Here is a 13,038-nt window from a genome sequence, read left to right as displayed (position 1 = left end):
TTCTGGGTAATAATCCCCCAGCTTTGGAGAGAAAACAAACCCGAACCCCCAAGATGGATCCGGAACACTCTGGAGAGTGCAGGGGGCCGGCCTAGCTTGGTCTCCAAAGAAGTGGCAAGGGCTTTCGGGGCGACTGAGGAGTTGGAAGGTACAACTTTGGATCCTGTTTGCTTTCCACACCTAAAAACCGGGGTCCCTTCCTCATCACAGACTTGGACAAGATGGAGCTGGGAGGGACCAGCCCTTTAAAGGAGCCAGCCCTGCCACCGTCCGGGGATCCCGGAGAGCCCTCGGCCTCCGTCTCCTCCTGGATAAAACGAGGGGCCAACTCCTACGGCCGCCGGGACCCAGGATCCCGAAGCCCCGTATCAAGTAAGATGGAAAAGGCTGAACTGCTGCAGGCCCTCAACTCGCCCCTCTCCTCCATCCCAGGCATAGATGTTACGCCATCAGTTCCGATTCCCTCAATGGGGAAATCCGGGGAGAAGAGAACCACCTGCGCGTCCCCACAAGCTGCTTTCCCGAGCTCCCTTTTTCTCTGACCTCCCCTGCCCCCTTCGCCAGCCCCGTGGGCCTCCGTCACCTCGAGTTAGCGAGGTCCGGCTGGGCTCGGGCGCCTGCAGAGACAACCTGGAGTTGGCCGTGGCTGGGCTCCTTTTTTTTAGTCACACAAGGCGGCTATTTTTAGATGGTAGATATTGTAACGGGGGGCGGTGGGGTGCTGGGTTTGTGTGTTTTTTGGGGGGGCTGATACACCTAACCTGGGCATAGGGGAGGCCTTGGAAATGATGTGAAAGGAGTTCCAAAGACCCGGAGATCTTTAGGGGTTTCTAGCTAAGGAGTGATGACTGAGTCGGGGGTGGGAGGAGCCAGTGTGGTCTTGAGATAACAAGGAACTTGAGTTAGTGGGCTCCCCCGGCCATCCTCGCGGCCGCTCGTTACAGGGAACAATGACGGCTCTCCAGAGGTGGGCTGTTCTGAGAGGTCTTGGACTGGGCAAGAGCCCCTGTCAAAGAAAGGGGTTAGATGCTACGGGCTCCTCTGGTTCTCTGTTCTAAGGTTCCTCCCTGACCTGGCTCCGACATCCCGTGTTCTCTGTTCCAAGGTTCCTCCCTGACCTGGCTCCGACATCCCGTGTTCTCTGTTCTAAGGTTCCTCCCTGACCTGGCTCCGACATCCCGTGTTCTCTGTTCTAAGGTTCCTCCCTGACCTGGCTCCGACATCCCGTGTTCTCTGTTCCAAGGTTCCTCCCTGACCTGGCTCCGACATCCCGTGTTCTCTGTTCCAAGGTTCCTCCCTGACCTGGCTCCGACATCCCGTGTTCTCTGTTCCAAGGTTCCTCCCTGACCTGGCTCCGACATCCCGTGTTCTCTGTTCTAAGGTTCCTCCCTCACCTGGCTCCGACATCCCGTGTTCTCTGTTCTAAGGTTCCTCCCTGACCTGGCTCCGACATCCCGTGTTCTCTGTTCTAAGGTTCCTCCCTGACCTGGCTCCGACATCCCGTGTTCTCTGTTCCAAGGTTCCTCCCTGACCTGGCTCCGACATCCCGTGTTCTCTGTTCCAAGGTTCCTCCCTGACCTGGCTCCGACATCCCGTGTTCTCTGTTCCAAGGTTCCTCCCTGACCTGGCTCCGACATCCCGTGTTCTCTGTTCTAAGGTTCCTCCCTCACCTGGCTCCGACATCCCGTGTTCTCTGTTCTAAGGTTCCTCCCTGACCTGGCTCCGACATCCCGTGTTCTCTGTTCCAAGGTTCCTCCCTAATACTTCTTGTTCTCTGATACCTGCCTGGCCGCCTACAGATGGTTTCTTGGAGTGGCTCCATAGCCCAGATCCCCGGGGGTGGACAGCGGCCCAGCCAGGCCTTGCCTCCGGTTCTTGCCAGTCAGGTCCATTCAGCAGTTGGCCAGATTTCTGTGACCAGTTTTGTGGTTCAGAGAGGAGCACCGGAACCCAGTGTCCTTGTCTGGGAAGGGCCGTTAGCTCCCCCCAGGAGCTCCCCACCTCCATGACTGCCTCTGCCCACACTACCCAGAGCCCATCACTCGCGCTCACGAAGCCAGTTACCAGAGACGAGTTCCCCTCAGAGCCCCTTCCTGCCCTGCCCAAACGCCCCCTCTTCAGCCGTGGTGTTCACGATCTCATACATTGTGTGGCTCCAGCCAAAGCTGTGAGCACCCCCAGAAGGGCGCATCGGCACAGTAGGGCTTACTTACTGACCCTGCTCCCACTTATCTCCCCTTGGGAAGGGGCCCACTCAGGCAGTCTCGGGGTTTTAGCTGTTTCCTTGTCCCATGAGCCCTCATCTCCGGTAAAGGGGGACCCTAGGCCTGCGCGCCCTCCTAGAGCAGGGAGCTGAATTCCCGGGTGTTCTCCATCTGTTCTAGAGCCGGACATCCCGCCGAAGCAGGCCCTGTCCTCGGCCTCGCGCTGCCCCGGGAAGACGGAGGCTTTCACTGAGGACCACCCTGGAGGAGGTAGGCCCCGGACCTCCACTTCCTTCCCCCTGGGCTGGCTGGGGGGCTCCCAGGGGTGATTCACTTCGGCCTCCCCTCCGGGACCCAGGAACAGCCCCCCCACCTTCTGAGGGCTTGTGCCCGGAGCCGGCGGGGGGGTCACTCCGATCCAGGCCAGGGAGACAGTCCTTCTCTCTAAAGAGGTGATGGTGGCCACCGGGGGAGTCCTCGCTGCGGGGCGGGCGGGAGCCAGGGGAGGGGGGGGCAGGGAGGGGCACAGTCCGGTGGAGCCGTGTTCCCCTTTCACGCGGCTGGGAATGTGGGAGAAGAGCATGGAGAGAGCAGAGTCCAGGCCGGAACCGGGGGGGGGGTTCCAGGCTGGGGCCGCTGGCACGGGGCCCCTAGTTTCGCCGAACTTGGTGCCACATGGACACAGGCTTGCGCAGGGTGGCCAGCATCTGGTTCCAGTGGGTGATGCCCATGCCGCTGGCCAGCGGGCCAATGATGACGTGGCCGATGTTTTCGGCCCGCCCGTCGCTGCCGCACTCGGCCACGGTCACCCTCAGGGACAGGTCCTGGGGGAGGGGATGAGGGAGCTCGGGATTATTCCCCAGAGCCCACCCTGGCCCATCAGGCCCAGCATCCCAGCCCTCTGCCCGGAGCCCCTGGCTCTCTTGCCTGTGCCCCAGGAAAGCCCCCTGCCTTGGCACGGAGAGCAGCGCCCGGGGGGGATCAGTCTCTGGCCCTGCGCCCCCAGCCCGGCCCCCCCCTTGGCCCTGCACCCCCGGCCCGGCCCCCCCTTGGCCCTGCGCCCCCGGCCCGGCCCCCCCTTGGCCCTGCGCCCCTGGCCCGGCCCCCCCCTTGGCCCTGCGCCCCCGGCCCGGCCCCCCCTTGGCCCTGCGCCCCCGGCCCGGCCCCCCCTTGGCCCTGCGCCCCCGGCCCGGCCCCCCCCTTGGCCCTGCGCCCCCGGCCCGGCCCCCCTCACCTGCAGCACGATGGCCGGCACAGAGAAGATCATGGCCTCGTTGAACACGGGGTGAGCGTCGTCCCGCTTCACGGCGGTTTTCTTCTTGCTTATCTTCCTCCCGTCTTGCAGCAGGTACACCTTGACGAAGGGGTCTGTATGGGGAGAGAGCGGAGAGATGTGGACAGAGAGAGGACCCCCCCGCTCCCAGGGGCCCAGCCCCCCACTTAGTCTGGGACCAGACCGGCGGAGCCCCCACTGGCCGCCCCGGGGCTCCAGCAGCTTTCTTTGGTAGGATTGGGATTTTTCTTACTTTGAAACCCCCCCAGCCCCTCCCCCCCCCCCCCCCGTGCAAGCCGGCCCCATCCCTGTTACCGCCGGCCTTCCCGGGGTTCAGGCTGTCTCAGAAGCCACCCTGAAGCCACGTTTTTCTGACTCAGACTGTCCCCCAGCCCTGCATCTCGGGCCCCCCAAGCCAAGCCCCCGGCGGCCGGATTTCCCTGATGCCGGGCTCTGGCTTCTCTGGGGCCCTCCAGGCACCGGGCACAGGGTGCTTCCTCGCCGTCCACCTCCTCTAGGCTCAGGAAGCAGTGCTACCTTTCTGCCACTGATCAGTCACTCAGTCAGGCCACAGGTGTTTCCTAAACACCTACTGTGCGCCAGGCACTGTGCTGAGCTCTGGAGATGCAAGGCCAAAGAGCCCCTGGCTGCCAGAGGCTCCGGCTCTAATGAGGGAGACGCCATAGAAAGCACCAGCGTAGTCCAGCTAGCAGGGGCAACCGAAACAGGCCTCCACTCTTTTTCTTCCCTCCCTTCCTCCCTCTTTCTTTTTCTCCTTCCTTCCTTCTTTCCTTCCTTCAGCGAAGGGATGCACATACAGGCATTTTGGGGTGCTCACTGGGCCCTGGAAGCTTTAGAATCTTAACTGCAGCTAGCGGCTCTGAGAGGAGGGGAGGCTGGCAGCAGACTGGGCAGAGGGAAACGAGGCCCGAGGAGGAGATGGGCATTTGTGTGTGGCCCCTGGGAGATGGGCCTGTGGGGGGAGGGGGTCAGTGAGCTCGCCAAAGAGACCGGAGGGAGCCCCTTAAGCCGGAGGCCGTGGGAAGGTCGCTTTGGCTGCTCCCAGAAGATGGGTTGGAGGTAGGGAGGCCAATGGGGAGGCTGTGGCAGTGCGCCGAGGAGTGAGAAGCTCAGAATTGGAGTGGTGGGAGGTGATGGGAAGTAGAAGGGGAGGACTTGGTGCCTGACTGGACAGAAAGGAGGACACACACAGGGACCTGAGGAGGATTCTCAAGCTCAGCAGAAATGAGGGAGTCAGAAGGAGGGGAGGCTTTCAGGAGAGCAAATAAGATCTCACGGCTAGGCCAGGTTTGTGGTGCCCGCTGCGCCCCATCGGGGCACCGAGGCTGAGCAGGCAGGGGAAGATCAGAGGCCGAGGGCAGACTGATGGCTGGACTGGGGAAGCTCTGTGGGAGGAGCACAGATGGAAGAGAGCTGGGAAGGCCCTTGCCAAGGATTACCTAAGGAGCCCTGACAGACTGAATTTGAACCCATCTCCCTGAGTACAGACAAGCGTTATCTCAGCCACGCAGTCTGGATGGGGGTGGGTGGGAGAGACGGGTGGGATGAGGACCCCAAAAGAGGAGGGGGAGAGGACCCAGAAGGCCGGGACTGTGACACAGGGGCTGTAGGGCAGCAGTCCTGGGCTGGCTGGGGTCTCCTCCATCCCCAATCCCTGCATCCCTAGTCCCTGCATCCCTGGTCCCTGCATCCCTGCATCCCTGCATCCCTGCATCCTTGGGTCCCTGCATCTCTGCATCCCTGAATCCTTGGGTCCCTGCATCCCTGTTCCCTGCATCCCCGCATCCCTGCATCCCTGAATCCTTGGGTCCCTGCATCCCTGCATCCCCGCATCCCTGGTCCCTGCATCCCTGTATCCCTGCATCCCTGCATCCCTGCATCCCTGCATCCCTGAATCCTTGGGTCCCTGCATCCCTGTTCCCTGCATCCCCGCATCCCTGCATCCCTGAATCCTTGGGTCCCTGCATCCCTGCATCCCCGCATCCCTGGTCCCTGCATCCCTGGTCCCTGCATCCCTGCATCCCCGCATCCCTGGTCCCTGCATCCCCGCATCCCTGCATCCCTGAATCCTTGGGTCCCTGCATCCCTGCATCCCCACATCCCTGGTCCCTGCATCCCTGCATCCCTGCATCCCTGCATCCCTGAATCCTTGGGTCCCTGGATCCCTGGTCCCTCCATCCCTGCATCCCTGCATCCCTGGTCCCTGCATCCCTGCATCCCTGCATCCCTGAATCCTTGGGTCCCTGGATCCCTGGTCCCTCCATCCCTGCATCCCTGCATCCCTGCATCCCTGAATCCTTGGGTCCCTGGATCCCTGGTCCCTCCATCCCTGCATCCCTGCATCCCCGCATCCCTGGTCCCTGCATCCCCGCATCCCTGGTCCCCCAGCCCACACAGCGCAGTCTCGCTCTTCTCCTCCCTCCGTGAGGAGAAGTTCCGCAGAAATACCTGCGGGTGGGGGGAGTGCTGTGGCTGTCAGGCAGCCTTGATTGCCATTGGCTGGGGCGCTGTCTCCAGGCCGTTGGCTGGCCAATGGGAGCCGGCCACACGGCTTCCAGCAGCATCCTCCTCTTCCCCCTCCCTCCCCAAGCTGGGGCCGGGCCTCCAGGTAGAGTAGCTGGGAGGGGGAGCAAGCTATAGCTCTCCTGCTGCACCCAGTAGGTGCTTTGTGGGGACTGAAGCCAGATGCTGTGGTGGGGGGGCACTGCTGCCAACCAGCCAGGAAACCTCCCAGAGCCTCAGTTTCCCCGACAGAGAGCCCAGGGCAGCAGAGGCAGCTGGCTGTTTTATGATCAATAGAAGAATAACCAGCGTTTCCCCCCAGCCGAGCCCCGCCTCCCACTGTCTCCAGCGGACCCCCGCGTGACCCTGGGGGTGGGAGGGGCTGTGATTGTCCCCGTTTTTCTGACTCTGGCTTCCTGATGCCCGAGCAAAGCCCCCTCCCACCAGCCCTGTGACTGACCGCAGCATCCCCGGGAGCCTGGGAAAAGGCCCTCAGTAGAAGCCAGATGGAGGGGGCTAAAATTGCTGGGTCTGAGGGCTTTGTGGTGCCTCCCGGAGGCCCGAGGCGGACCCCCAGTGGAGGGCGCCCCTCGGCAGGCGGCTTCTCGCCCCCGGCCGCGGGAGGGCTGACGGCACACCCTGCTCTCGTCACTCCTCCAGCTGCACCCGGCCCTTCCTCGGGACCCCGGCACAGAGCCTCCGCCTGCGGCGGGCCAGCACTCACCGGCAGTCGCCTTCTCGTTGGTCCACACCAGGTTCTTGGCCTTCACCACCACCACGGTGAGCCGCTCGGCGGTGGGCAGGTAGCTGAGAGACAGCAGGATCTCGCCCACGGAATCCGAGGCCTGCAGAGACAGAGCGTCCTCAGGGGCCGGCGAGGCCGGGGTCCCCCAGGAGAGGCTGCCCTGACAGCCCCTCCCCGCCCGGCAGCAGCCAGCCGGTGCCCAGGACCGTCCCCGGCTCGGCCAAGGCCAGGGAAAGCCCGAACGAATGAAGGGATGGGACCGTGAGGCTCCCAACGGTTTAGGAGAGATGGGGCTGAGGACGGCCTGTGGGAGAGCTGGCCGGCCGGGGGGCTTTAGTGACCTCGTCGAGAGCGCCCCTCCCTCGGCACGCTGCCCCGGGGCCTGGGGCTGCCCCCCCCCCCCCGGTTTTCTGAGGTGACTTGCTCAGGTTCCCCCGGCTAGTGAGCTTTGGGAAGGGGCTCAGTCGGCTCCCTAACCACCGGGGCCTGCGGGCAGGGTCGGCATCTCATTCGTACGTGAACAGGCCCTGCTTCCAAAACAGCCTCAGAACGCCTGCGTGGCGCCCCCGGCAGGCCCCTGTGGAAGGGGGGGCCGCTCTGCTGGGGGGACCCCAGAGCTCTCCCACAAGGCCGCCCTCCCGGCTCCTGCGCTCGCGTGCTCAGCTCTTCTCCCCCCCCAAGGCCCAGAAAGCCCCTCACCTTGTTCACGTCTTGCAGGTAGAGCCAGCCGCAGAAGGGCTGCAGGGGCAGCTCCAAGACAGACAGCTTCAGGTCGACCACGCCGGTCATGACGTTGCGGTCATCGTCGTCGATGCCGTAGACAGAAAAGCGCAGGCTGCTCTCCTCCAGGACCGCGGGATCCACGCTGATGGCAAACTTCTCATCAAAAAAAATGGAGTATGCGGTTCTCTGGATCTGCAGAGGGGGGGGAGCAGGAGTGAGCCCGGGCCCACCAGCCGTGGGTGCTTCACTTGAACTTGGCAACCACAGCCCTGGACCCATTTTACAGAGGAAGAAACCAAGACTTCCAGGCGTTGGGACTGGCCCAGGGCTAAGTGTTGCTGGAAGTCAAAGGTAAGATTTGAACTCTGGCCCCCCTAACTCCAAGCCCAGTGCATCATAGGACTGAAGTCCAGTCCCAGCCCCTCCTTGTTGCAGGAGAACCTGGAACCTGGGGTCATGGTAGGAAGCTGCCTGCCCCTGAGTAGAGACCCGCTCTCCCAAGAGAAGCCAGTGTTCTGGGCATGAAGGGGAAGGGTCTGGTGCGGGAGCTGCCCTAGCGCTTAGTGAGAGTACCAGAAAGAGAAAAGCCGACCCTGCCCTCGGAGACCTCACCCTCCATTGGGAAGGGCCTCGTGGCCGGGCAAGGGCGGCTTGCTCTGAGGGGGAATTAGGCAGCCCTGGGGAAATCTCTTCTCCAGAAGCCCCTTCCTCTGTGGCCACTCCTCGCACCAGGGTCCGACCATGGTCCTCCAGGGCTGGGACCGTTGGGAGCAGTGTGGGTGGGAAGGAGCTGAGGAAGACTGGAGCAGGACTTCCTTCTGGACCCCTTGGGCCCTGTCTGGGGAAGCCTTCTCAGAAGCAGGACTTTGAATCCTCGAAGGCAAAGCTAAGTTTCAACTCGAGACGGGCAAAAGTCAGGCTGTCCCACCCCAGCCCCATTGCCCCCGGGACGGGCAGGAGCCAAGCTGAACAAGGCGGTCTCTGCCCACCCTACAGCGCTCCTGGTGCTTGCCCCAGCCTCCTCGGGGTGCTCCCCAGCTGACCACTGGCACTCGGCTCCCCACCAGGTAAGGGAGCACTGCCTTCCGCTCGCCGGCTGCAGTGCCCTCGCTTCGCTTGGCCTCTTCTCCCCCCCACCCCCACCCCGAGAGAGCTTTCAAAACCTCTGCTTTGTGTTGGGACTTGCTGGCTGCCTCCATTTATCTGGTCCTAGGCTCCTGGGCCACACAGACCCTCTCACTCCCGACCCCTGCCTCTGGACACATTTTCAGAGAGCCTCCTCTGCCTGATGCCCATCCCCTTTCCCTGAAATTTTCTCTTTGTGCAGAAAGCTCCCCCCTGGAGAAAAGAATCTTCCCATCTTCCCATCTTTTCTGGCCTGATTTCCCTTGGAAAGTACTAATCACGGGGTCCTGCCTCTCCTTTCTCTGAGCCCATCCCCAAATCTAGGGGACTTGTCCAGTGATGCTCCCTTTTCATATCTCATCACCAACTGGAGCAGGAAAGCTTTTTCTGAGGCTTTCCACTCTAGCAACTTAACTCTCCCAAATCAGATCCAGAATTCCACGGTGGGTTCTCCCAGCTTCTTTCAAGGATAAAATTCTCATGAAACGGAACCGTGAAATGATTAGCTTCTCTATTTTGAACCAGAGTCTAGATAACAGTAGTCCTTCCCCATGATACTGATTGACCACTAAATCCCAGACTTCACCTCTGATCCCTGAATAACGTAGCTTACTCTTCCTTCGGGCCAGGGTCTCTTCCCATGATATAATTACTTTCTGTTTCCTCCTATCCAACGAACTCTTAACAAATTATTAAGCGCCTACTATGTGCCAGGCACTGTGTTGAATGCTGGGAATTTTCTTGGATCCTAGCCTGGTTTGCTCTTTTGTCCTCCAGCCCATTTTATAGATGGGGAACTGAGACAGGGTGATGGGACTTGTCCAAGAGCACACAGCCAGTGAGTATCCAGAAGAGCTCCTGTGCTCTGCCCACTGCAACATCACCTAGCAGCTCGTCAACAACAACAAAATGAGCCAGGCACTGAGGGCTGGGGAGGCTGTCAGGAAAGACAGTCCCTGCCTTAAAGGAGCTTAACACCCTGAAGAGGAAACATTGCCCAGAGGGGTGAGGAGAACCCCAAAGGGCGCCCAAGCTGGGGCGTCTTGTTCCTCAGAGGTAAATTCAGGCAGAGCAGCAGATGCCAAGTGGACTCCCCTTTAACCCATACTCAGGGCTGAACCCTAAATAAGCTCCCTGAAATGTTTTCCTCCTTGTAGCTACTTGTGCCAGGCACAACTGGGCACAAACACCAAGACCCTGTCCTCAAGGAGCCTACATCTAGTGATCCGGGGACTCCCCACAGGGCACACGATTGACTCCCAATACCCATGTCTGTCCAGCACCGTATTTCAGTTCTGGGGCTCAGCGCCCCATCACGCATCAAGAGTACTGCTCCTTGCTCCTGACTCGCCCATCAGGCATAACTAGCCGGGCCACGCCTCTCCCTGCCAGCCACTCTCTGGGATCTCCCTCCTGGGAATCTCCGAGCGTCCCAGCTGCTCTGTCTTCCTCCCTTACAGCCGCTCTCTGCGGAATGGAACGGAACTTGGTGGGGAACCCAAAACAGCCTTTTCCTTCCCTCCCTTCTCAATTAAAGCCATTGGTTTGAGTGGCAAAATGCCAGGTAGGTATCTGTCTACAGAAGCTGGGGTAGATGGGAAGGGAAGGGACGTCCGAGGTGTCGGTTGGTGTCGGAGCTGGCACTGGAGGCCAAGGCTCCCTGATTGCCGGGCCCACGCTACCTCTCCCTTTGTCCACTCAAGATCAAGGTGCCTCCTGGGCCCCCACGTCCTCCCCATTCCATAGCCAGGGCCTTTGGCACTCTCGGCTGGCACTGCCAATCGGTCGACTCTTCTGGACCTCCTTTCATTCCAGTCCCATCCCTTCCACTACTGTCCATACTGTCCCCCCCTCGTCCCCTGTCTGGGAGCATCAGAGACTTGAGACCTGGGTTCCTGCCCCTGCAGCAGCTTCCTGTCTCAGTCTAGACAACTTTAAAAAAGGAAATGCGGGGTCTGCCACGAGCTCCGTTTCTGCTGGAGTCTGGCAGTGCTCTGAGGGGCGCCCACATCAGAAAGCATTTATTAAGTGCCTTCTGCATCCCAGACGCTCTGCCCGGCGTTAGGAATATCCAGACACAGACAGCCCCTGCTTTCGAGGAGCTCGGTGTCTGATGATCAGTCAGACATTCTGGGATTTTGCCCGGAAGCAGAATCCCGGTTCTCGCCTTCCATGATGAGGCAAGCTGCCTCCGACAAGCCCATGCCTTCTCTGGGCCTCGGTAAGCAGGTCAGATGAGGGGCTGTTGGGAGCCCTGCCAGCCCTGAAGGTGAAGGCCTCCGTGGATGGCCTGCGCCTGGTCCTTGCCGAGGCTGGGGCCTCCCAGGCCTGTGAGTGGTCCTGAGCCCCCTCCATTGTCCTCACCTTTCCCTGACCCGCTCAGAGGGAGCCTTCCCGCCTCAGGGCCTCTCCTTGGTCCTGACCACGTGCACCTTGGGGTCCTACTTTCTTACACTATTAATAATGATTAAGCATGGTTGTTAGCATGTATCCAGCACCTGGAACGCGCCAGCCCTGGGCTCACTGAGCGAGGTCCTCGGAAGGCCTGGGCTCTACTCCAAAGAGCGGGGTCACTTAGACCACGTGGCCGCTGGGCCCCATTTGTGGGGAGAATAATAACGGGGCCCCGGACCTCTCTGTTCCTCTAGGGCCTGGATCACACAGCACGGGGACGCTGGCCACGGACACTCCCTGGGGCTGCCGGCTGCCCACCCATGCCCGGACTTGCCACGGCCTATGCCAGCTCCCTCCTGGGGGCTTCCCCTGGCCTGATGCCAGGCAGAGCTACCTACAGAAGCTTCGTGTGAACTCGTACCAAACTGAGCACAAGGAGAAAAGTGATGGCGATCAAAAGGGAGGTCGGGTCCTTCCTGCTGGCCTGCAGGGCCCCTGGGGGCCCAGAAGAAGCACCAGCTCAGGCCCCTGGAGACCCAGGTGGGTCCTGCTCGCCTGCCCAGACTCTCCACTGGCAACATGGTGGGTGCGGGGAGGCCTTCCTTGCCCCCAGCTTTCCCAGCCCTAATCTACAGGCACCCAACATCCCACCCACACCCAGCAACCTCAGTTCCCTTCCAGGGTCTTGGCTTCTTCCTCCAAGGAATAAGAGGGTCAGATCAAAGGGTCCACTCCGGGCCCCTCCAGTCCTGACGTTCTAGATCTGCTCCCAGCAGCCCACAGCCTGATGTGCTCAGGTCCGCCCCAGCTCCGCCATTCTGGGTTCTGGGATGGCAGTCTCTGTTCTAAGGCTCCCCTGATTTCTGATCTGAGGGCCCTCCCAGCCCGGACCCTCTAGGTCCCAGAGCTGCAGGCATCCACCCCCTGCTGCTTCCCGAGTCCCTGGGCCATCCTGACCAGAACCGACATTTCTGTGGCACTTTCAGGTGGGCAGGAGGCTCTCTCCCCAGATCCTCAGCAGAGCCCCGGGGGGGGCCCCTCCCCCAGGGGGCACGGCCCAGTGGGGGTGTTCTCCCAAGAGAGGCAGATTGCAGCCCATCCACGCCCACCCGGCCCACGAGGGAGGTCGTCCAAGTGCTGGGACCCTTCCCATGTCCCTGACGAGGACACAGGCTCAGAGCGGGCGTCGGGCCAGGGTCCCGGCAGAGTGGGCTCTGGCTGCTGCCCCCCGCCTGCCAGGCCCCCCGCGGCACTTACCCGGGAGATGCCCACGATCTGCTCCTCGGGCACCAGGCTGACGCGCAGGAAGCAGGAGTCAAAGGCGGGGTCTTCCTTCTCCAGCAGGTCCTTGCCCTGGAGCACCACGACGCGCAGCATGCGGTTGCTGGGCTCGTAGTGGATGCTCACCTCCACCTGGCCCAGCACAAAGTCCTGGCCGAAGCTGTTGTTCACCGAGGAGATGGAGTTGAGCGAGTCGGCCGACAGGGACTTCTTGAGGGCCCCCTCGGCGGGGAGGTCCAGCTCCCTGATGCTCTCGAAGGCGTCATCCATGCGCAGGCTGTCCTTGCGGCTCGGAGACCCGCGCTCGCTGCCCTTGCGGCTGCTCCAGGCCATGGTTCTCTGGGGCCAAAGGGAGAGGAGACCCATGAGCTGGAGGGAGGGGGGAGGTGACGGGGAGGCAGCGAGAGCCCCTACTCAGCCCTTCCTGTAGAGCCAGCACTCTGCTGGGCCCCACAGGGAAAAACGGAAAAAGTGAGGCCGGGCCCCTGGCCCGGGGAGCCGGAGCCCTCCCCCACGGCTCCTCCTGCTCAGCCTCCGACAGACGCACACCCGCTGGTGGGGGTCCAGCCCCGCCAGTCAGCCCTCACACATACAGAGGCCCTGCCCTCCCCGAGCCCACACTCTAATCAAGGGACGGCACAGAGCTAAGCGGGCGCGGCCAAGATGGCGGCTGGGGCTGGGGAGGGCACCAGGAAAGGCCGCCTGCACAAGGCGGTGTTGGACTCGAGTCTCAAGGCAGCCGTGGGGCGCCCGGAGGTGATCCAACGAGG

At 61.9% G+C, this 13,038-nt stretch overlaps 1 protein-coding gene across 1 annotated transcript; it reads right to left on the bottom strand.

The window, feature by feature from the left end:
* Positions 1-543: 543 nt before the first annotated feature.
* SYT12 (synaptotagmin 12) lies at positions 544-12,601 on the bottom strand. Its single transcript, XM_074273123.1, has 5 exons — positions 12,245-12,601; positions 7,445-7,660; positions 6,725-6,845; positions 3,439-3,572; positions 544-3,028 (listed from the first exon to the last, which is right to left on the bottom strand). The coding sequence occupies exons 1-5, from the start codon at positions 12,599-12,601 to the stop codon at positions 2,855-2,857; spliced, it is 1,002 nt and encodes a 333-aa protein (XP_074129224.1). The 3' UTR covers positions 544-2,854.
* Between the last annotated feature and the right edge of the window lie 437 nt (positions 12,602-13,038).

Source organism: Sminthopsis crassicaudata, chromosome 6 (assembly GCF_048593235.1).
Source record: "Sminthopsis crassicaudata isolate SCR6 chromosome 6, ASM4859323v1, whole genome shotgun sequence".
NCBI classification, from domain to species: Eukaryota; Metazoa; Chordata; class Mammalia; order Dasyuromorphia; family Dasyuridae; genus Sminthopsis; species Sminthopsis crassicaudata.
The sequence above is the reverse complement of the archived record's forward strand: the minus strand, read 5'-3'. Positions and strand labels throughout refer to the sequence as shown.